The sequence below is a fragment of the Rattus norvegicus genome, chromosome 6 (genome assembly GCF_036323735.1).
Source record: "Rattus norvegicus strain BN/NHsdMcwi chromosome 6, GRCr8, whole genome shotgun sequence".
Lineage (NCBI taxonomy): Eukaryota > Metazoa > Chordata > Mammalia > Rodentia > Muridae > Rattus > Rattus norvegicus.
The window spans coordinates 59,836,811-59,860,877 of record NC_086024.1 but is presented as its reverse complement, the minus strand read 5'-3'; the positions used below and the strand labels follow the sequence as shown (position 1 = coordinate 59,860,877).

At 35.5% G+C, this 24,067-nt stretch overlaps 1 protein-coding gene across 2 annotated transcripts in view; it reads right to left on the bottom strand.

Annotated features, from left to right (window-relative positions):
* Agmo (alkylglycerol monooxygenase) overlaps positions 1 to 24,067 on the bottom strand; it is a 331,357-nt gene that overhangs the window by 183,974 nt on the left and 123,316 nt on the right. For both annotated transcript variants that reach the window (XM_039112499.2, NM_001135899.1), the window contains exon 5: positions 19,696 to 19,791. In XM_039112499.2, coding sequence (XP_038968427.1) covers positions 19,696 to 19,791 — 96 coding nt within the window. The remainder of the gene's footprint in view (positions 1 to 19,695; positions 19,792 to 24,067) is intronic.

Sequence of the window (24,067 nt, the reverse complement as noted above, 5' to 3'; positions counted from 1 at the left end):
TTGTCTTACATTTCTTCATTCTTACAGCATGTATGAAACTTCACAAATACCATGGCTACTCAGCAAGATTGAATTTATAAAATCAATATGTATCCCCATTCCCTCTCACACGGTTATGCCTTCATAAAGATAAGTTTCTTAAAATGTTTCATTTATTATAACAGTGGGAAGTGGTAGAGGATTTTGCAAATAAACAATCTAATTACACTAGGCAACTCACATGATAAAATTAAGCTAATATAGGCTATGGTTAGAGCTGAGGTTGCATATACTGCTATGTGGATGCAAATACCTATCTTACAGGCCCTATCCAGCCAAGGAAAGAACACCAAATGATATGGGCATTTTACTTTAGAAGAGGAAGGAGCAGTGTTAGAAGAATCGAGCCTGGCCATTCTAAAGCCAGAGAGGTAATAAACCAGTCCAGAACAATGGGATTGAAAGGCAGGAAAGTAAGATCAAGGATTATGATTGATCAAATGACTTGGCATTAAAAGTAACAGCCAAAACAAAGGTGAATGGGAGACCAACAGAAATTACAAAGCAATGAAGGGGAGGAGAATGGGATAATGAAGTTCTGGTGGTCATGGGAAGATGGATACCTTTAATAACGCCTGAATTCTTAGAATACGGGTTTGTATGAGTTTCAATCTCATTGAAAAGAACACAAATACAGAAAAGAGAATTCCTGTGTCACCTGGAAATTTGGAAATAATTTCTTGAGAATCTTCATATCATAATTATCTTATATTCACAACCAATGACTTAAACAAATAAATCATTGTTGTGTCTAACAATTAATTTGGAAAGAATGATTTTACTTTGGTGAAATAAAATGTATATAATAAATCTACTTATCAAATATCTATCATTAAATGATCACATGTTTCCCATTTTCTGACTGTATTTTTTTTCAATTCAAACTGAACAGTCACTTTGAACAGGAATTATGTTAACAAACAATTCTTATTGATTACCATATTTTAAATTATTTCTTAGGCTTCTAGCTTATTTTCCCCCATATTATTAATAACTATTTTCAAATATTCTTTAGGAAAATTAGTTGGATTCTATATTCCTTGTTTAATAAGACGTAAAGAGACTGCATGATCAAATTTCAGTTAGTTTATTACAAATTAGTGCACAAGAATTGATCAGAAAATTGCATTTTCTCACTTCAGTCCAGTGGGAGGATAGGAAATAATGACATTTTCTTAATCTAAAATCAAAACACATATTTGTACTTTGCTGTTAATTTTGAAAAAATATTGGGACTACTACACATTTCTATCTCTCAGCTTTTATATCTGCAAATGGCTGTTAAAATAGTAAAATATGGTCTTTAAAATCATGGGGATATTTATAACCACTTTTCAGAAAGAATGCATGAGCCTATGGCTAATTTTAAAGGCACTTTTAAATAAAGGATGGTCATAAATCATCTTCCTTCTTGTGTAAGAAGGAAAGCATCTAACATGGAAAATATGTTCTAAGAAGCATGTGTGTTTTTGAAAATCCCCCTAGTAAAACTGAATTTGCCAGCAATATGATCGATCCTGAGGAGTGACTAGCTTGAGGATACAGCATCTCCATTGCTGGAGCCACAGGGCGGCATTCATATGGATATGGCTTAGATTGGTGGCATGGTCTGTAACTGGTCAAGACTGCTGGCATGCATGATTGATGGGCCTGAGTCCCAGATCACTGTGGGTCTCCTCATTCCAATGAATCCAGTATTTCAGAGAAATCCTATGACAGTCATAATCCCTTATGCATTGATCATCTGTCATTGATCATTATTACCATGTTTCATTTAACAAAGAAAGATACGCTTTATGTTCAGTTGTAAATGAAAACATTTCTCAGAAATGTCTCAAATCAGTGGCAAGACTCCATGGAGCCCAAACTCAAATTCAATGATCTAACAACTATATTGTAATGAGTTTTTTGTCGTAGACAATTTAACACCACTATCTGCTGCTGGTATCAATCTTCTTCATCTCCTTCCTTCCTTGTTTCCTTTTTGAATATTAATTAAGTCAGCAATTCATGCAAGAACAATTAATCTAAACATTTTTCCATGTGAAATGTGAATAAATAATATTTATTCTAATAAATGTGTATTTTTCATTTTTATATTATTACTTTCTATATCTTTTTGTAATGTGAATGGTTATAGATATTTCTGTCACCTTTGACATAATAAATAATAAATAATAGTCATATTTATTCTAACTTGCAGATAGTAAATACAATGTGTCAATGTAATGTACAAAGTTTCCTCTATTAAATATATTATCATTTATTAGACATTAAATATATTCTCAAATTCCAAATGTTTACTACTTTAAGCACTTTCTATGTATACTATAAACATTTAAAGAATTAAAACCTCATCAGAACCTTGTTTTTAAAGTGATTTTCATATTTAACAGAATAAGACCTATCAACATTCAGGCAATTTATGTCTTACAAATTGATAAGAAATGCACAGGAATTTAGAAGTAAAATAAAATAGGTTTACGCAGACTTTTCAAAAGAAATTTGTTTACAAGACAGTCATTCTCAATAGAAACTTAAAAATTTGGTTATGCAAAATAGTAATAAAGCAATTGCTTTTCCATTTTCTCTTAGAACTGATAAATTACTTCCTGTTTCCTTTTATTACCACTGCATGGCTGATTGATTTACTAATCAGTTTGGATTCATAGTTGGCATAAGCATTACCTAGTATGCAGGAAACTGAGTTCTTATCCAGACCCCAAGAGCAAAAACCCTTGTGGTAAAAATACTTACACAACAAACAGCTACACTGACTGATTTAATAAAGTCGCTGTTTACTATGGCTCTGTTGTTGACCATCAACATTAGATTCATCCATTGTCTACTTACTATGAATGGAGCCTGTTCTAAGATTTCTTGAGAGGACACAGAATAGAACAAAGCAAATTACAGTGTAGTTTTTTTTTTCTAGTGAGTAATCACATAAAATGTTACAGATTATTATAGAGATGTGCATTTCACTATCAGTATCACTGCAATTCTTCTTATTTAAAATTTTAAAAAATTATAAAAGTCATGAACTACATGGATCGGCATGAAACAGTCTGCATCGGTTGATTTTTTAATTCTCATCACTTTCTTTGTTATGAGCTTAATTGGTTTGAGCCTTTGTGGATTATTTCATATTGCTAAGCATATGGTAAAGAAATGTACAAATAAAAACTTAATTCTATCCTCCACTAGTTTCGCTGTGTTAATTCAAGACAACACTAGTATTTAGACAGATGTTGGCGGCAGCCATATTAGCTCCAATCTCTCTACAGGGAAGCAAGAGAAAGCAGAGATCTTAGGATATGTGCTTGTCTGCCTAGTTTCACACTTTGAAATACTGGACAAATGCTGATTTATTCATGGCCAGATGTTTTCCTACCTGATTCGGCAGTTTCCTACTTCAGTAGGCATGTAATGTGGAAGTGGCCAATTTTCCACACCAAGGAAAGAAAAAACAATATTTATAGTTTGGAAATAAAACAATCGTTACGAATCAAGACTGTTGGGATCACAAAGTGCTTCATAGGGAGTATATTTCTGATAGATCCACAGCCTAGGGTTAAAGAGTTAAAGGCTTGGTTTCAACAAAGACTGGTATTGTCTATGTTTATATAGTAAACAAGTTTTAAAAGACTGGACTTATAATAAATTATGTGGGAGGCCGATTCTTGTCACTTCTGGTTATGGAAGTCTTGAACAAGATGACAATGGTGCATGAAGTGAGCAGTTTTTAATTTGTTCTCATTTACATTTTAAATTACTTAAAAATAAATACAAGGAAATGCTAAACATGTTTTTTTGAGGAGAGATGGATTCCCAATGACTTAGTTTTTAATACTTATTTTTGAAATCGAAATATAATTACATATTTTTTTCATTCCCTTTTCTCCCTCGACTTCTCCCATGTACCTCCCACTCACTTGCTCTAGATCTTAAATTCATATTTTTAACCAGTGACTTATTTTTAAAAGCTTCTTGATACCAAAGAAAAAGTAGGTGCATTCATAAGCTTAACCACATTAACCAATTAAGTCCATTCTTAACTAACAACATGTTATATTGTTTTGTCAGTTTGTATATCCAATGACCCAAATGAGTCACATTTTTATAGGTAGTATGATGAGATTCTAAAAGAAAGTGATTTAAAAACTTATAAATTCAGTGCTGTAGAATTGGCTCTGTGGTTAAGAGCACTGACTGTTCTTCCAGAGGTTCTGAGTTCAATTCCCAGAAACCATATGGTGGCTAACAACCATCGGTAATGGGATCTCTTCTGATGTGTCTAAAGAGAGCAACAGTGTACTCACATACATTAAATAAATAAATAAATAAATAAATAAATACTGATAAATGTATTAGTCTATGGGAGAAGTCTACTCAAGGAACTATAGCAATTTTAAATGTACCTCCTGCTCTTTCAGAGGACCAGGGCTCTGTTTCTACCAAATACCCACTACTCACAACCGTCCACAACTCCAGTTTCAGGGGATCTGGTGACCTCCTCTAACCTCCCACGGTATTTTTTTTTCATGACCATGTTGTCATAATCATATTCTCAAATGAACAGAGCACACATGAGTCTCTGATTTGAGTTCTCTTCTCAAATGTTAAATCTCCTTTCTGTTATTCATTATTAATGTGTTTATTAAAAATATTTATAGATGCAAACCTGTTTAAAGTAAATGTTCTTGTATTTCTGTGTATGTTCTGCTCATCTTTTTATGGTTGACTATGTGTCTATATATGCGTTTGTGTGTGTATGTGTGTGTGTGTGTGGTGTGTCAGAGAAAGAGAGAGAAAGAGAGAGAGATAGCATGCTCATTTAAAGTCAAATATTAGAAAATAAACTTGCAATCAGTAGACTAGAACCTACCAAGTCTAATATATATTAAATTCTTTTCCCTTTCTTGTCCAGTTACATAATTTTCTTTCTAAAAACAAGCCCTCTTGCAAACTCCATCCTTTCTCCTGGGACTCTTATTGCTTCTTGTATTTTAAAGTCATATATTCTATATAGGCAATGTCACAAGAAAATCAATTATAACTAATGTCATTTCTGTTTTAACTGAAACATCTCTTTTTAAGAGTTCCTCTTATGCCTATCGTTTTACACTGAGACCTATCCAGATAAATATGTTGCTTAATGTGGAAGCCTGCCAGATAAGTATTGATCAGATATTTATTTCAAGGAATCCATGGTTATCTTACATAAATTACAATACTAATAATCTTAGCTTTAAAAGATTATTATTTAAAGGAAAAGTAGTGACTCACAGAGATTGGTGAATATAACTTTTGTCTTTTGAAAATTTAATTTATACACTTGTTGTATAAAGAGGCTAGGTGTCAAACATGATGAGCTGAATTCAATCCTTGGATCTGTGTTGTGCATGTTGGGGACCAGCTGGGGATCCGCATCCTGTTTCCTCTCTCAAGGTATCCAGGAACCACTATATACCATGCTGTAAGGAGGAAGTGGTATCTACAATAGGTGGTCTCTGCAGGATCTGGGTCCAACTGGGAGTGAGTGTAAGGGAGAGAAGGCCTTCTCTGAGGACTTCAGTGTTGCAGATCTTTTTAATGATATAGCTCTCTTAGAAGATCTTCAGTGACAAAGCTGGCGTGCATATATTTTATTCAGAGTGAGCCAAGGTGATATATGAACCATGTAGAGGAAGGACTTTCAGGATGAATGTAAAAGCATTGGCTGGCGTTTAAAGTACTGTGAATGTTTCATTTGTATAAAGAGGCTTGTCCGAATCCCTGGTACTTGCTGGGCAGGTTCTTACTGGGAAAGAGGACATTGAACTTGTAGGTTTGCCAATGGCTCTGTGACCTTCCTTAAGTGAAAGATCGGGGAACAGCCTTCCCAGACAAGGTCATCAAAGGGGAAGCCCTTCTGCAAAAAGGATGGTCTTCATTTTGCTCTGAGCTCAAAGGAGTTATCTGGACAATATTTCCCGATATCATCCATATGGTGGAAGACAGAATCAGTTTTCTCCTGACCTGCATAAGCACTGTGTCACGCTGTCCTCACTCACCCACACAAAAATATAAACAAATGTAAGAAGTTTCCATTGTAGCTTGTCATCATGAGGTTCATAGCTGTTGTGACCCTTGGCTCTGTCTTAAATGGATAAAAGGAAAAAGAGTTTGCAATAGTAGAAAAATTAATAATGCTATGTTGTCAACAACAAACATAAATTAATGTAGAATGGCAAATGGGAAGCATTAAATATCTATTTAGGAAGAAATCTCAAGTGGGAAATGATATACGATTAATCATCAAACTAAAGTCATAGACATATGATTAGGTAGTTTGTCATAAGCTGAGGTTTGCAAAGATATAAAATCAGCTGCATAGACTTCAGGACAAAACCAAAAGAATGATACAAGACTTTGAATCACACCTACAGCATTAGGTACCTGACCTGACTGCATCAATATTTTGCTTAATGGTGAAGTTTTCCAGATAATAACAATCAGAAACTGATCTCAAAGAATATTTGTGGTCACCATATACAAATAAAAATATTAACATTCTTAGCTTTAAAAGAGATGGTGTTAATTCATAGTAATGGGTGAATCTAAACACTCCTCTTTTCTCATTGTCTTAATGCCATATTTTTGGAACAAATTTTTGCCACATGTGCTACAAGACATGACCTTAAAATAAAATTTCACTAATAAGGTATACTCACACTTCATGTTTGCATCTCATTTAGTACTCACATTATTTTAAGGGAAATATATGAATTTGTTTTGCTGTATACATATCATATGCTTAGATCATGACATGCATTTTATTGTCACATTAGTGTAACAGATACGTGCCAGAAGGAAGCTGAGAAGTGTAACGGACAAGATCAAAGCACCTGCCATGTTTGCTCTGTCCTTAGAGAGTACATCCACTTTGACACTTCCAAATAGATTGACATAGGACATGTGACTCAGTATGTTTATTTGGATATATTATTACTATCTATACAAAAGCATTGCTAAGAGTACTTTGTACAGTAATCAATTACTTTTATCCAATTCCCTCTTAAGTGTATTCATTCAAATTATTTCTAGTGAAATACAGAGGCATTAAATTATGACACAAAATGTGTGTGAATAGCTATGATGATTGCTAGAAATGCTTAATAAGCTCCATAAAAGGAATTATGTCATACATAAACACTTTTGTACTCTGTGTCTGTCAACAAGTAACCTACATGGTCTTCATGACCCACAATAATGTCGTGTTGTGATCATGCCTGTTTCACTGTGAAAACGTGTATGATGTGAAAAAGATTTTAAAAGTTTCAAGTTGATAATTGCTTCAATAAATGATCACTGGGCAATCTTTAGTACCAGGGAACCCAAAAAAAGTGACATAGTTTACATAATGAAAATGAAATTGTGTATCTGTAACATTTCTTTATTCCAGGGACATAGTACAAAATCCAATGATATTGGTCAAAAAGAAAAGAAAAAGAAAGGACAGAAAGGAAAGAAAGGAAGGAAGGAAGAAAGAAGAAAGAAAAATAAAATGAAATGTAAAGAAAAATCCAAATGTAGTGATAAACTGAGAGTCCTAATGACATTTGGCTATACTCAGGGATCAGCACCTTATTCAGCCATCATCAGAGAAACTTCCTCCTGCACCAGATGAAGCAGATATAGAGACATAGCCAGATATTATGCAGATAGAGGGTTTTAAAACACGCAAAAATAGGAGATGCCTATCAAACCCATCCTCTCAGAGCACAGGGAAGCCAAAGGAAGAAGGAGAAAAAGGATGCAAGACCAGAGAGAATAAAGGACACCAAGAAAACAGGCCCTCTAAATCAACATGAGCAAAGCTCACATGAAATCACAGAGACAGAATCAGCATGCACAGGGCCTGAGCCAGTCTGCCCCAGCTCCTGCCTGATTATATTAAGGATTCCAGGTTAGCGTTTTTATGGAATTTCTGAGGGGCCAACATATGGGTCTTTGACTCTTGTGTTCTCTCTTGGACACTTTGCCTTCTACTGGTCTGTCTTATCCAATCTCAAAGTGATAGTTTTTGGTTTATCTTATTGTATTTTTGTCATATCCAAGAAAGTAATGAATGAATGAATGAATGAATGAGAGTATGAATGAATGGATGAATGAATGAATGAATGAATATAAGCCTATCCACTATGGTAAAGGTTAATAACAGAACTGTCATTTATACCTTCTGGGAGAGCAAGTTTACTTCAACATAATGGCACTGCACATCAGGCATTTCATGTTCAGGAGTATATAGTCAACAAAGAGTGGACTCCACAGTTTTTGTGTGCTTTTATTTGGGTAACAATTTTATGCCTTATTTCTTTTGGGGGCAAAATTTTTTAATGTTCTAGGATTTGAGTGTTTTCTTGTACTGGATTTTGAGTTTCTATTTGGAGAAAGAACTTAAAGTCGAATATTAGAAAGAAGGAGAAGATCTGGAATGACTTGGGAGAGCAGAAGAATGTAATAAAATATATTTAAATTTAAACATTGCTTTAAATAATAAAATACAAAATATTGATAAAACCAAACCAAAAACCACTTAACTTGTCTAATTACATGTTTTCAACACTCATATTTAAGTTTTATAATCACATTGCAACAAAATATTTCATAACTTTCCTCCAGGTACCACATCAAGAAATAGCAACGGTTAAATCTATTCATGAAACAGATTTGCAGATTCCAATTTCCTTCTTCCTACACGAAGAATAAAATAATTCTTCCAGAAGTCTGGAAAAAACATGTTTTTTCCCAGAATTATGACTTAAAAAATCATATTACAAATAGTTGAGATTTTGTGTGTGTATGTATGAATGTATTTATGAGAGTATATATATATGTGTGTGTGTGTGTGTGTGTATGTATGTGTGTTTGTATGTATGTGTGTATCTGTCTGCATATATATAAAGAAACAATAATTCTTTCCAGTGTTCTCGTCTCTAAAGTAGATACAAAATTTTGAACAATACAAGAAAATGCCCAAACTTTCATGAAAATGGAATTTGGTGGTGTGTGGAGAGATAATAATCAAGTCTTTTCTTGGTTGCATCATTAAATGTCAGCTTTCCTTGTCAACCTCTACTGTTGTCTCCCTGGTGGTTTTTCCAATATAGAGTAACATTTGTGCCTACTTCTCTGTATCTCCTAATGTTTGCAGCACTCTGGAATCTATTAACTGGCCAGCTACAAACTCAGTCATTGTGGTTTCTGACTTTTCTTAGTGCATCCCTGTAGTGATCCTATATTTTAAAGTTTATTGATTTTCTTTGGAGGTCTAAAGTAATATGTTCTCAGAAGGAAATACCTTATTGGCACCATGAGCAGCAGTGGTATGGAGAGCAGGGACACAACACTGTTAGATACCATTAAAATCTCATCTATTTCCTTACAGTCAAGTCAGTGGAATATCTGGCCTAGGAGGATATCTAACATGCAGTAGGGAAGATCAGTCACCTAGTTAAGGGGCCACCATTCAGAAGTGCCGAATCTTATATACTATAAATTCCTGAGATGCCTCTCTTTAGGAATGATGAACCATTAAGAGCCGTTTACCTCTACTTGAATAGATTAAAAAAAATATCTCTTTTACAGAACAGAAATGAAGCAACCCTTTGCCTTTCGTAATAGGCACTTGTTCTACCTCACATATAAAGTTATGTATTACCTTAAGTTATACTTAAGAGAGAGGAGGAAGACTTATCTCTTAAATGGAGTGGTGTACTTCCTTCCTCCCCAAAAAATCCCCCACTTACACACCACTGCCAATCCCCGGCCATATATTCCCTTCCGGGCCTCAGCCGTGCCGCATTGTATATACGCCAGCTACTCTGGATTATTCTAAAAATAAATAAAAGCATGACTCTTTCTTTTTTATTCTCTTTCCTAAACTTGTTTTCCTTACCAATTTGGGCTTTCTTACTCTTTCTCCAAAGCCAGCACACCTGACCAATTTGCCATGCACCTATTCTTCTGTCATATGCTTACCTGCTTGTTAAATCCCCATGCTTAACTAAAAAGTGCTTTCTTCATCAAATCCTTCTCTCTCCTCTGGGCAGCTCTCAAGTTATGGAACTTGTTTTTCCTGGTTTCTTGTTGGTTTGTTTTTGTTTTGTTTTGTTTTGCTTTGCTTTGTTTTAACTCTGATTAAATTGTCCTCCCGCTGTCTTCTCACTCCTTTCTAAGTGACTTTATTAGTAAGACTGGGATATTAACGAAAAGACACGAAACTCCCCCATAACAATTCTACAGTGCTGCCTGCAGCAACCTGACACGGTCTTCATGGAAAGCTTTGCCAGAGATGAAGCCAGGATTCTTAACTCTTCTCCAAAACAGAATTTCAGAACAAGCCATTCTGAAGCAGAGGTGGGATTTATGAGGATGTGATTTCCACATAGATTTAGGTAAGAGGTTAGTAGAAAGAGAGGTACACAGACAGAGAAATGGTAGGTCACATGCAAATGTAGATGTGTGATTCTCAGGACATTCCAGGGAAGATGTGAACAGTGAGGTTGGAAATCTCTTGTACAAAGCTTTAGAACATTAGTATATGAGTAGCAGTAACAAAAGCCAAGACAACTGCACACTCGGGTGGATGCAGATATACTCTTTTTTGTTTGTTTATTTGTTTAAATATTTATTTATTTATTTATTATTTATTTATTTATTCGATGTGAGTACCTTGTTGTTCTCTTCAGACACAGCAGAAGAAGGCATCGGATCCCATTACAGATGGTTGTGAACCATATGGTTGTTAGGAATTGAACTCAGGAACTCTGGAAGAGCAGTCTGTGCTCTTAACCACTGAGCTATCTCTTATGACTCATTAGACTACAGAAACCACACATCTTGGTGGGGATTTAAGACAGTAACAAAACATGATTTGAATCAATTTTATGTTTATGTACATAAACATGTAACAGCATTATGAAAATGTTCATATAAAGCAAATGAGCTAGAAAACCAGAGAAATGGAAATAAAAGCCATAATTTGTGTTACTAAGATTTCTCTTTTGCTTTGATCTGGTTTTCTCTTGGCAATATATTTTTTATTATTGTAGTCTATCAGGTTATTGCTACTATTAAGCATTTCTGTTAAATTACATATTCTTAACCAAATATGCTGTAATTCCTGAAGTGTCTTTTAAGCTCCAATATCAGCTAGTATCAAAAAGATGTCTAAGAAAGCTTTTTGCTTTTCCTCCTTTATTTTGAAAAAAAAAGGATTATAGTAGCTTCAGGGATATTCTGAATAGAATTACAGTAGGATGCAGTAAAACCATTGATCACAATTTGCACCAGGGTGGTCTCATTCAAAAGTCCTACCTAATAGCAGCTTTGCATCAGGGCAATAAGAAAAGGTCACATTGAAGGTCACATAGTTTTATATCTTAAACATGATTCATTGCTATTATAGCATTCATATTTGGTAGGAATGTTGAGTCTATGGAAGCAAATTTCATAACAAATGTTAATTATTCTGTATTTATTGACTAATAACATACAAAACCATTCCCTAAGGTGAGGACATTTTCTTTTCTCTTCATATTTTAATTTTCCTATTATTTGTATCTTGCATTACAATAATTGATTTAGCATGGAGAAAATGCTTATTTTTTAGAAAATGTGTTTATAATAACATATCTATTTGGTAACTAAATGTTTCTGTTTGTATTTCATGGGCATAGAAGACACAATGACATCACAGTCATGATGTTCTGCTGAAACTCTGACTAGAAAGAAAATATCTAATGAGGGATATTTACCAATCCCTATCGGTTATCAAAGCATCCTTTTGCTCTTTTTATTGAAAATAGGTTTTCTCATATAATACATCCTAATTATAGTTTTCCTTTTCTCTACCCCTCCTAGTTTCTCTTTTTCCCTCCCCTCTGGATCCACTCCCTTTCTGTCCCTCATTAGAAAAGAAAAGGCTTCTAAGAGAAAAATAATCAAACATCACAAAATAAAATATAAGATGAAGTAGAAACATATTGAACATATTGAAGATGTGCGTAGAACCCCAACAGGAGATCCCAAGAGCAGGTAGGAAAAGCAGAGAACCACCCAGTCTCACAGTCAAGGGTCCCATAAAAATACTGTGGTTCTTCATTTATGTTTTCAGTAAAGACTTACTATATTTAGCAGGCATGCAGGAGTCAGAGCTTAAAACTGAGCTCCAAAGATATAAAAGTCTTCATCCCCACCACAGAAATAGACCTAAAGAGAAACAATCATTCTGACACCCACTGGAATTGGTAGGAATCTTATCTTTTAAAAACTTTAAGACTCCTTTCTCTTTAAAAGTAAAATCTTAAAGATTTCATTTAGAGTTGCTTGATTTGAATAAAAATAAAGTGTCTCCTTTAGAAAACAGATACAATGAAGCAATGTTTGGTCAGGTTGCTGTGTTCCCAGTAAAGTATATGTTCACCTATCTCACCTCTAAATTTATATATGTTTTAGGCCATGTCTACCCAAATTTGTCCACAAATTGTGATATTGTCATAATCATAATGAGACACCAAAAACACACATCATTTAGCCAAACACTAAATCTTGTATCTTTAGAATTTCTGTTTCTTAATGTCATTTTGCAATACTGGGTAATAAAAGTAGTGGGCTCATTAACTTACAGACTTAGAAACAACTGTAGCTAGAATGGGTGCTGTTAGGCAAAACATGAAGTCAAAGCCAAACCAAGTGCTATGTTAATAGTCCATGAGCCAATCTCACAGGTTAAACTGTAAACATGGATGAAAGAGAAAGAGGAACCAAACACTGCAGTCTGCTTGCTTCCTAGGAGCTCCACAGTGACCAAGGACATAGGTGAGAATTTCCACCAAATACCCATGCTATCTGGAGTATCCAAAATGGCTGATGCAAGACTTACTAAAAATGAAACTAGAAATAGTAAAGAGAACACAAAGGGAGGCAACCCTGAAAATAGACAACTTAGGAAAGCATAGATCCAAGCATCAACAAGAGAATTAAAGAGATAGAAGACAGACTCTCAAGGGTAGAAGGTACCATAGAAAATATTGATACACTGGTCAAAGAAAATGCATAGTGTAAAAAGTTCCTAACCCAAAATATCCAGGAAATTCAGGACACAATGAAAAGATCAAACACAAAAATAATAGGAATAGAAGAGGGTGAAGAATCCTAGCTCAAAGGACCAGAAAACATCTTCAACAATATCATAAAAGAAAAAACCTCTCTAACCTAAAGAAAGAGATAGCCATAAGCATACAAGAAGCTTACAGAAAACCAAATATATTGGACCAAAAAGAGAAAGTCCTAGCATCAAATAATAATCAAAACACTAAATGCACAGAACAAAGAAAGAATATTAAAAGCTTTAAGGGAAAAGGCCAAGTAACATATAAAGGGAGACCTAACAGAATTATACCACACTTCTCAACAGAGACGCTAAAAGCCAGATACTGGACAAATGTTATCCAGACTCAAATGCTACCAGAGGATACTATACCCATCAGAACTCTCAGTCATTATAGATGGAGAAACCAACATATTCCATGACAAAAAACAAGCTTAAACAATCCAGTCATGCAGAGAATACTGGAACAAAATTTCCAACAGAAGGAGGGTAGCCATACACAAAAAACACAGATACTAAACAGTTCACATAAAACCCAAAAGAAGAGAATCATACATTCGTAATACCATCTTGAACAGCAAAAATAACAGGAACTAACAATAATCTGTCTTTTGTACCTCTCAATATCAATGGACTCATCCCCCAATAAAAAAGACACAGGGAAATACACTGGATATATAGGATACAGCAATTTCCTGCAAATATAAAACATACCTCAGTGACAAAGATAGAAACTGCAATAGAGTAAAAGGCCGGAAAAATGTTTTCCAAGCAAATGGTCCCAAAAAACAAGATGGAGTTATCATTCTAATATCCAATAAAATAGATTTTCAACCAAAAGGTATCAAACAAGATGGGGAAATTCCACCAAGACAACGTCACAATGGAGTTCAAAAGGAGATTGCTTTATATGGGCTTTCAGGTCTCCACCCAAAGCACTTGCAGAATAGTCATGTTAGACAACCCCGAAGACTGAACTCAACTGTCTGACATGCAACGCTCTGTTTTAGTTCTCATGCTTCACACTATACTGAAATGCATTACAAATGTCCTTCAACAGAGGAATGGATACAGAAAATCTGGTTCATTTACACAATGGAGTACTACTCAGCTATTAAAAACAATGACTTCATGAAATTCTTAGGCAAATTGATGGAACTAGAAAATATCATCCTGAGTGAGCTAACCCAATCACAAAAGCATACATGGTATGCACTCCCTGATAAGTGCTTATTAGTCCAATAGCTCAGAATACCCAAGATACAATCCACAGACCACGTGAAGCTAAGAAGAAGGACGACCAAAGTGCAGATGCTTCAGTCCTTCTTAAAAGGGGGAACAAAAATATTCATAGGAGGAGATATGGAGACAAAGTGTGGAGCAGAGACTGAAGGAATGGCCATACAGAGCCTGCCCCACCTGGTGATCCAGCCCATAAACATACAGTCACCAAACCTAGACACTATTGCTGATGCCAGGAAGTGCATGCTAACAGGAGCCTGATATAGCTATCTCCTCAGAAGCTCTTCCAACATATTACAAATACAGAGGTGGATGCTCACAGCCAACCAATGAACCTTGAATGGGGTCCCCAATGGGGGAGTTAGAGAAAGGTCTGAGAGAGCTGAAGGGGTTTTTAACCCCATAGGAAGAATAACAATATAAACCAATCGGACCACCCAGAGCTCCTAGGGACTAAGCCACCAACCAGTGAGTACACATAGACTGATGGCTCCAGCCACATACAAAGCAGAGGATGACCTTGTTGGACATTAATGAGAGGAGAGGCCTTTGGTCCTGTGAAGGCTGGATGCCCCAGTGTAGGAGAATGTCAGGGTGGGGAGGTGGGAGGGAGTTGGTGGTGGTCAGAAAGCCCCTTCATAGAAGCAGCACAGCGGAGTGGGGATGAGATTTGTGGAGGGGAAACCGGGAATAGGGATAATGTTTGAAATGTAAATTAAGTATCCAATGAAGGAAAGGAAAAAATTAACAATGTGTGGAGACTTTAAAGTGCTTCCTCAAGGCTGCAGAAAATGGCATCTTAAGATCCTGGGGTAAAAAATGCTCTCTTTACTCTTAACTTTTGTGCTTTCAGCCTTAAGGAATGTAAAGATTACGTAGTACCAAATTTTAGAGACTTGGTGTTGATGAACATAAGTATGTACAGAGACAATCAGGAGTCTAAAAAGTATAAGAAGTGAACATATCATCCTTTTATGCTGATATTAGTTACTTCAAAGATATGCTTGAAGACTCAAGCCTTTTGTGAAAGCAGTTTCTAAATGAGTCTTAAAGAGTTGTTGTTACTATATCCACAAATAAATGACAAATGGCCTTCATGCGAATTCAGAAAACAAAAGGGATGGACAGTGCCTCTCAAATTAACAGTCCTCCTTTTGAAAATGGTGCATGGCTCACAAGTGCCTGTCACTTTAGCTCTAGGGAGCTAAACACCTTCTCACTTCCAGGGGCACATAGATACATGTGGTACCCATTCAGGGAAGCAGGAATACACACATATGTCATAATTTTTAAAAAGTCATAACTAGAAAAATCATCACTAACAGAAACAGGACAAAAGAGTGGGAGTTACACAGAGAAACAGAACGTTGAAGAGGCATAGACTGTTAGAAGATGGCTCTAACTTGCTCTAGCTCACACCGTCTACTGTAGCTTCTTACCAAAGTGATAAGTCAAGTCAGACACAACTAAAGGATAAACAGTTTTCTTCCACATTGTTCTTGAAAAAATTCTAACGGAGCATTTTTAACAAATTTCACAAACGACACCAAAACTCTTGCTCCAAATTACAGTAATCAGTAAAGTGAAATAATTGTGTAAAGGAATATAAGTAAATAATGAGAGTTTGTGAAACCAGAAGTCTCATAGACAATCAACTTGTTTTTAATAAAGTGAAGACCATCCAGTAGATAAAACTGTTAGAGTGAGTATATACCTGCAAAGGGCACTGGATTCACTGCAAAGGGCAATGGCTCTTGATCTAAACCACATACTGTGTGCCTAAGTGGCACATATTTAAACAATATTAACCTAAAGGTAAAAGTTAAACCTCTGAAAGTTTCAAAGAAAATCTAAGCAGAGCATGTTTCAGGTTTTGTGATAGGAAAAGACTAAAACACACACACACACGCATGCACACACGCGCACACACACACCAATACCAGAAACCTAAGCCAAAGAATCCAAGCAGAATTAACACTCTTCAAAGGTTTCAGTTTAATATAATAAAACTCTCTGCATCATGATTCCAATCTTCACTATCAAAACATTAAATTAATTCTGTGTAGCTTCCCCCTTTTTAAGCATGGTAACAGGTTATGAGATAATCTAGATTAATCCAGATTACTAACACTATCTCCTGCTGGAGCAGCTAAAACTCCACACCACTGATGCATAAAGAATGGGAATTTATAGCTATGAATGATTTCAGTATAAAAATGTGCCTGTTCTGTATTCACGAATCTACACAAAAAGAGCCAACAGCAAAAATCCATGAAAAGTAAACAAATCATTAGACATTAAAAACTCAGCAACAGTGTGGTGTTGTACCTTTAATCTCAACACTCTGGTAGCAGTGGCAGGTGTATCTCTGGGAGTTCTAGTCCTCACTGTCTACAGGACAACCAAGGCTATGTAGAGAGACCTAGTCATTTCTAACCCCAGAAACACACACATACACACACACACACACACACACACACACGAGGGAGAGAGAGAGAGAGAGAGAGAGGGAGGGAGAGAGAGAGAGAGAGAGAGAGAGAGAGAGAGAGAGAGAGAGAGAGAGAGAGAATGTAAAAGCAAGCCAAAGTTTTGTAAGTTTCACATACAGATAGGACTAAGGTACTTCTATTTCTTTGGTAAAATGATCCACAGTAAAAATATTGTTTATCTATAACTTAATTCTCACCTTATATCTGTTCTCTCAAATGTTTCGTATACTTTTATCACATCCTCAGAGTAATGATTTGAAAGAAACTGAATGATTTTCTGTCAGAAAAATCAGTGTTTCTTTAACTAGCTTTCCCTTCTGTAAGAACCAAACTTTAGGGATGGTAAAGAAGAAAATGTGTGCTTGTGAATGTACCGAGTCACGTGGCCAATACAGGAATGCCTGCAGTTCATACAAGGTCTTTTAATAGACAGTCACTTCCATGATGGAGGGCATTAGAGTATGCAAGAAGCTTTGAAGGTTAACAGATTTTTAGTAACAATGTGCAGTTTGATAGACAAAAACTATTAAGTTTTTACTTTTACTATGCATGGTAACATCTTAAAAGAACACCCTTATAGAAGAAAGGGGAGGGAATGGGATAGGGGGTTTATGGACAGGAAACTGAAAAGGGGATAACATTTGAAATGTAATTAAAATATCTAATAAAAAAGACAAATAAAAATAATACTTAGATATTTTATGAGTGTGTGTGTGTGTGTGTGTGTGTGTGTGTGTGTGTGTGTGTGTGTCCCAGAGCTCATGTGGAGGTCTGAAGACAACTTGCTTGAATAATTTCTCTCCTTCTATAGTGTGGGTCTTGGTGATCAAGTCCAAATGATCAGGTTTGGGGATTCAGGCTATAGTAACTTGTAGTTGACAAAATAGGACAAGCACATATTGAAAATATATTCTTTTAAATTAAATCTCTGTGGGAGATGGAGAGATTTGCAGTGATTAAGAGTACTCATTACTTTGCAGAAGACTGGAATTAAGCTGCCAACAACCAAATCATGTCAAACAACTGTTACACTCTGAAAGTTCTAACCTTCTCAGGAACTACATGCATGGTGTACAAAAATACGCTCAAGCACACACACACACATACACACACACACACATGTACACACGCACATGTACACACATATACATAAAATTAAACACATAATTATTTAAACACTAGAAAGAAAATTAGAACTTCCCCTACCAGATGTCTATTTAATTTCTCTGTCTCTAGAAGCCATTATCAATAACAGCTTTTGAGATTCCTCCTGAATATTTGTTACTTGTAAACAAATGAAAGTATGCTGTCTGTAATTTCACAGTTGCTAATTTTTCTGAAATAAATTCATAGCTTATAACATAACTCAAAAATAAAGAATTTAAACGATAATTTTATAAAATGGGGGCTTGTCTCGTGCAATTCACCTAAGGGTGAGTCTATTTGTTGAAGTTCTTGCAAAAATGTGAAGTACGGGTGTGCCAGGCTCCAACACACTGCTACTCAACTAGAAAGGCAAGCAGCCAGAAAAACTGATCATGAAACAGTTCCCCAGTCTTTTTTGTCTGCACTTTTCTTCTGAGATGGCATGTGAACCTTGGTGCATCAGGGAAAGGCGGAAGTTCCTTAGGCATCATTGCTGCATATCCTAACTAATGCCCGACCTGACATAAGGCCTGACCTTGTGCAGAGACCCTGTAAAATGCTATTCTCTTTTAACCCCTCCAAGTAAATCAGCAGAGCACTTCCCTTTCCTGATCTAAACAAATTTGGTCTTTGACCTCTAGTGCCAGAACTGGCCTCAACTCTTTCAGATGGTTATAATATGAGCTGTTTGATGTATGTCAAGTATCATAAAAACAAATTATATTTCATGACAGAGCATCAAATAATACATATATGTCCAAAGTCAAGGTAGCAGTGTCTCTATCCCAAGAATGTTGTCAGTATGAAATTCTGCAGATAAGATGATGCTTCTCTGTGCCAAGGTTTGGCATCTTGTGCGGCTGTGCCTACTTATTCTGTGCACAACACTGTACCACCTACCAATGTGCTCACTGTGAGAGCTTCACAAGGCTGTATTTATTAATACAAGATTTCTTCTATGTAGGTACACTTTTTCTGGGTCTGTGATATGTCTATATTTAACAACACAATGAAGACAAATACTTCATAAGCCAAGGGGTTGCTTAATGTAAACATATAAGCCTGAACATCTGAAAGTCTCTAGAAGACCCGAGAAGTTCTATATTCAGTGTTATACAACATAAAACCCTAGCAGCATATTGAAGAAATTTAAACAAAACACAAACATTGTAATTAAAGTAAGGTGAGTACCAACGTTACTCTTAATTTCTGAGAATGTTAAACATGTTTTCTAGTAACTTTCACACACACACACACACACACACACACACACTTCTATCTTTAAATTGAAATAGATTTCAACATCTCGGTTTAGTAATGTTTAATGAACTGTAATACAGGGAGATATTGTAGCAGATATAGTATTAAACTGTTTTGGTACTTAATAGTTCAAAAATTGTTTTATTTAATTGAGACCAACTGGGTTCATTGCATCTTATAAACTTTGCAATATATATTAAGAATAAAAGGAATAAAAATGAACAGATGTTTCTCCTTAAAGAAGGCAACTAAGATTTTTCTTACACAATAAATCAGTGGCAAGTACATTTCTAGGACATTGCTTCAGGCTGTTTTGGTATAAAATTTTTAGCACACACACATATACACACTCATACTTACCTCTGTGTGGATCCAAAATTGGTAGAGGAGATTAAATTGAATATGAACAGCAAACACTGAAGGTGGTACGAAAAGGGCCAGGGGACAGTAGAAAACCTTTAAAAGAAAGAAACAATCTACATCATTTTATAATCATGGGTCCTCAACTATATTAATGGTCCTTTTTCAGCAAATATAATTTTCCATAGATTTTATTTTGTAATATTAATTTTTCACATAGTGATTGGTTTGCAAACACCAGTCTTCTATTTGGCATTTAACATTTTTTAATTAAAATATCACATGCTGTGTGTTATTTCCTTTCTAGGGAAAGCTTAGAATGTTTCCTGGAAGTAAAGTGGTTGCTTAGAATGCACAAATACTTCATTGAAGCAGAATTGTAAGCCTTTGTACCTTGACCACTCCCAAATATTCAATTATTGCCTGTTTTTTCAATAATGAAATGCAATTATAAAAACATAAACCATGTGACATATTTAAAGAGTAGGATGCTTTCCATTTTAATGTGTATATGATCGATTAAAGGGAAAATAACTCTAAAATTTTTATCCATGTTATTGAGTTAGGAAGGGCAATGTGAGAACAGTGGAAATGGTCACAAGGGACAAGATTTCTGAGGATGGAAATGTCCTTTCCTTGGAAAACCAACTTCTTCTTAAACCTCAGAAATGCTTAGAATTAAGTAACAAGTGAGATTTGCTGTGGTCTCTTAATAGCTTGCTCCTGTGAGCAGTTTTACGTGGTCAAAACTGTTTCCTTGAAAGAAAATCCAAAGAACCAAATTAGTAACCAAAGAATCTCACTTCTGCTTTATATTTCTGATTTTATTTAACCCAAGTTTCTAAAAATGCTGCATATTTCAGAGCAACTTTTATGAATGCTAAAATTTAATTGCTGAATTGTTATTATGAAGTCTTTGTCTTTGATCAAGCAAATGATCATTTGAAGAATATTTAGTTATGGGCGTGTACTGAAAATTAGACATTGAAATCTTATTTATGTTTCTGAACTTAAGTCAACTAAAATAAATATTTTTATATTTTAGTTGCAAGCAGGATCCTTTTTATGATTTTTTAATAGATTTATAGCAATGGATCAAATTAGTAAACAAAAGAGCATAGGTTTGTTTTTTTAGAGTTCAACTTATCAAACATGGTCTTATCACAGTCTATGTTATGAAGGAAAATAAACAAAAGTTTTAGCTTACAGGGCTCCTCATATTTGTAAATAAAATTGTTAGAAATCTAATTGCCCAGTTAGTTCCAAACATTCTATAGTAGAGTACAACATAAACTTGTATATGTTATAAAGCTTAATAAAAAGAATAGGAGGGCTTATTTCCAATGTTCAATAAATGGCATTTTTGTAAAGACGGTGTCTGACAGTTTAATATTCAGTGTCTGTTACAATTACCTGACTAGTAGAGAAATAATTGTATGACAATGACAGCTGATGTATAAAGGTGATTCTGTGGCTATATTAACCATGTGATTGTTCCAGAAAAGGACCCTTGAGATCCCATCATGCTCATGTAAATCAAAGCCCATCAGTTTGTAGACTAGGTTTTTTGTTTTTTGTTTTTGTTTTTATTTTTTGATGAGTTTTCCGCAGGATTAGACTTCCTTTTAAAAGTGCCAGATGACCCTTACCGTGAATTTTAAGTCAGTTTTCCCCCCTCTAGGCAATGCTCTCAGCGCCTGGTGCATGCTAAGCATACACCTTGTCCTCTGCTCCACCTTGCAGTCTTGCTCTTTGAGAACGGGTGACTTTTTTTTTTCCTATGTAGTTCAGACTGATCTAGAAATATTAATCTAACTACCTTTACCTCAGAGCTCTGGGATTTCCACTATGTATCACTTGGCTAAGCTAAAAGTTCTCATTTTTTATAAGATTGAAAAGGAAGCTTGGGTACTAACATTAACGGAATAATCCTTCGTTGATTAACACAATGTTGCAAAGGAAACTAGTTATACAAAAAAGTTCCTAATCCTCTTGAGGGAAAGTGAACCTGTAAATGCAGTCTAGGAAAGAGAATCCTTTACTGCCTGACTCCTCCTTCTTTTATCTCTCTTGTTTTATTGTTGCTCTTTTGCAGATAAATTTGCATTTATAAGCCAAAGGAACAAATCATGTTCCTCAGTGCAGTGATGGACTTACACCTCCAGCTCACTTATCTGCCAGCTCCAAACTTGGTTTCAATGTAACTGCTTCTTCTACTATAAATCCTTAAAGGTACTTAATGACTTGGCTGGAAACAGAATCTCTTCTTTCTCATATTCTGCTAGTGCCTGTGTTTATTTACTAAGTTTCTACCTAGCACTCACACCAATGCCATTCTGACTCCAGGGCTCCTTAACTTTGAATAACACTTTCCATTAGGTTGACTATTCTGTGAGATAATTAATGTACAATAGGACCAGGATAGAACTATATCTGTGAAGAAACAATGAGGATAAGACAAAGCAGTCTCAGTGGAGCAGAGATAACTCAGTGTACTTTGTCCTGCTACGAGCCTGTTGCAGAACAGGGGTTGGGTGTTGGCATCTTGAAGCAATAAGCAAATGGTGAATGGAGGACAGGAAAGTGGCTACTTACTAGAGCAAAGTGGCTGGACATAAAAATTAACTCAAACAAATCAGTAGCCTTCCTCTACTCAAAGAATAAACAGACTAAGAAAGAATTTAGGGAAATAACATCCTTCACAATAGTCACAAATAATATAAAATACCTTGATGCGATGTTAACCAAGCAAGTGAAAGATCTGTATGACAAGAACTTCAAGTCTCTGAAGAAAGAAACTGAAGATCTCAGAAGATGGAAAGATCTTCCATGCTCATGGATTGGCAGGGTTAATATTGTAAAAATGGCCATCTTGCCAAAACAAATCCACAGATTCAATGCAATTCCATTCAAAATTTCAACTCAATTCTTCATAGAGTTAAAAAGAGCAATTTGCGAATTCATTTGGAATAACAAAAAACCCAGGATTTGAAAACTATTCTCAACAATAAAAGAACCTCTGGGGAATATCACCATCCCTAACCTCAAGCTGTATTACAGAGCAGTAATGATAAAAACTATATGGTATTGGTACAGAGGCAGGCAGGTAGATCAAGGAATAGAACTGAAGACCCAGAAATGAATCCACACACCAATGGTCACTTGATCTTTGACAAAGGAGGTAAAACCTTAGAGTGGAAAAAAGATAGCATTTTACACAAATGGTGCTGGTTCACCAGGTAGTTAATTTACAAGAATGTAAATCAATTCATTCTTATCGCCCTGTACAAAACTCAAGTCCAAGTGGATCAAGGACCTCCACATCAAACCAGATACACTCAAACTCATAGAAGAAAAAGTGGGGAAGAACCTCAAACACATGGGAACTGAGGAAACAGAACACCATTGGCGTATGTTCTAAGATCAAGAATCAACTAATGGGACCTCATAAAACTGCAAAGCTTCTGTAAGGCAAAGGGCACTGTCTTTAGGACAAAATGGTAACCAACAGATTGGGGAAAGATCTTTACCAATCCTACATCCGATACGGGGCTAATACTCAAAATATACAAAGAACTCAAAAAGTTAGACTCCAGAGAATCAAATAACCCTATTAAAAATGATGTAAAGAACTAAACGAAGAATTCTCAGCTGAGGAATATTGAATGGATGAGAAATACTTAAGAAAGTGTTCAATATCCTTAACCATCAGGGAAATGCAAATCAGATTCTACCTCACACCAGTCAGAATGGCTAAGATCTAAAACTCAGGTGATAGCAGGTGATGGCAAGGATGTGGAGAAAGAGGAACACTCCTCCATTGTTGGTGGGATTGCAAGCTGATTCAACCACTCTGGAAATCAGTCAGGAGGTTCCTCAGAAAATTGGACATTCCACTACCTAAGGACCCAGCTATACTACAACTGAGCATACACCCAAAAAATACTCCAACATATAACTCAGGCATATGTTCCACTATTTCCATAGCACCCTTCTTGATAATAGCCAGAAGTTGGTAAGAACCCAGACGTCCTTCAACAGAGGAATGGATACAGAAAATGTGGTACATCTACACAACAGAGTACTACTCAGTTATTAAAAAACAATGACTCATGAAATTAATAGGTAAATGGATCGAACTAGAAAATATCATCCTGAGAGAAGTAACCCAAACACAAAAATCACACATGATATGCACTCACTGATAAGTGGTTATTAGCCCAAAAGCTCAAAATACTCAAGATGCATTCCATAGACCACATGAAGCTCAAGAAGAAGGACAACTGAAGTATGGATGCTTCAGTCATTCTTAGAAGGGGGAACAAAAATATTCATAGGAGAAGATGTGGAGACGATTTTTCAGCAGAGACTG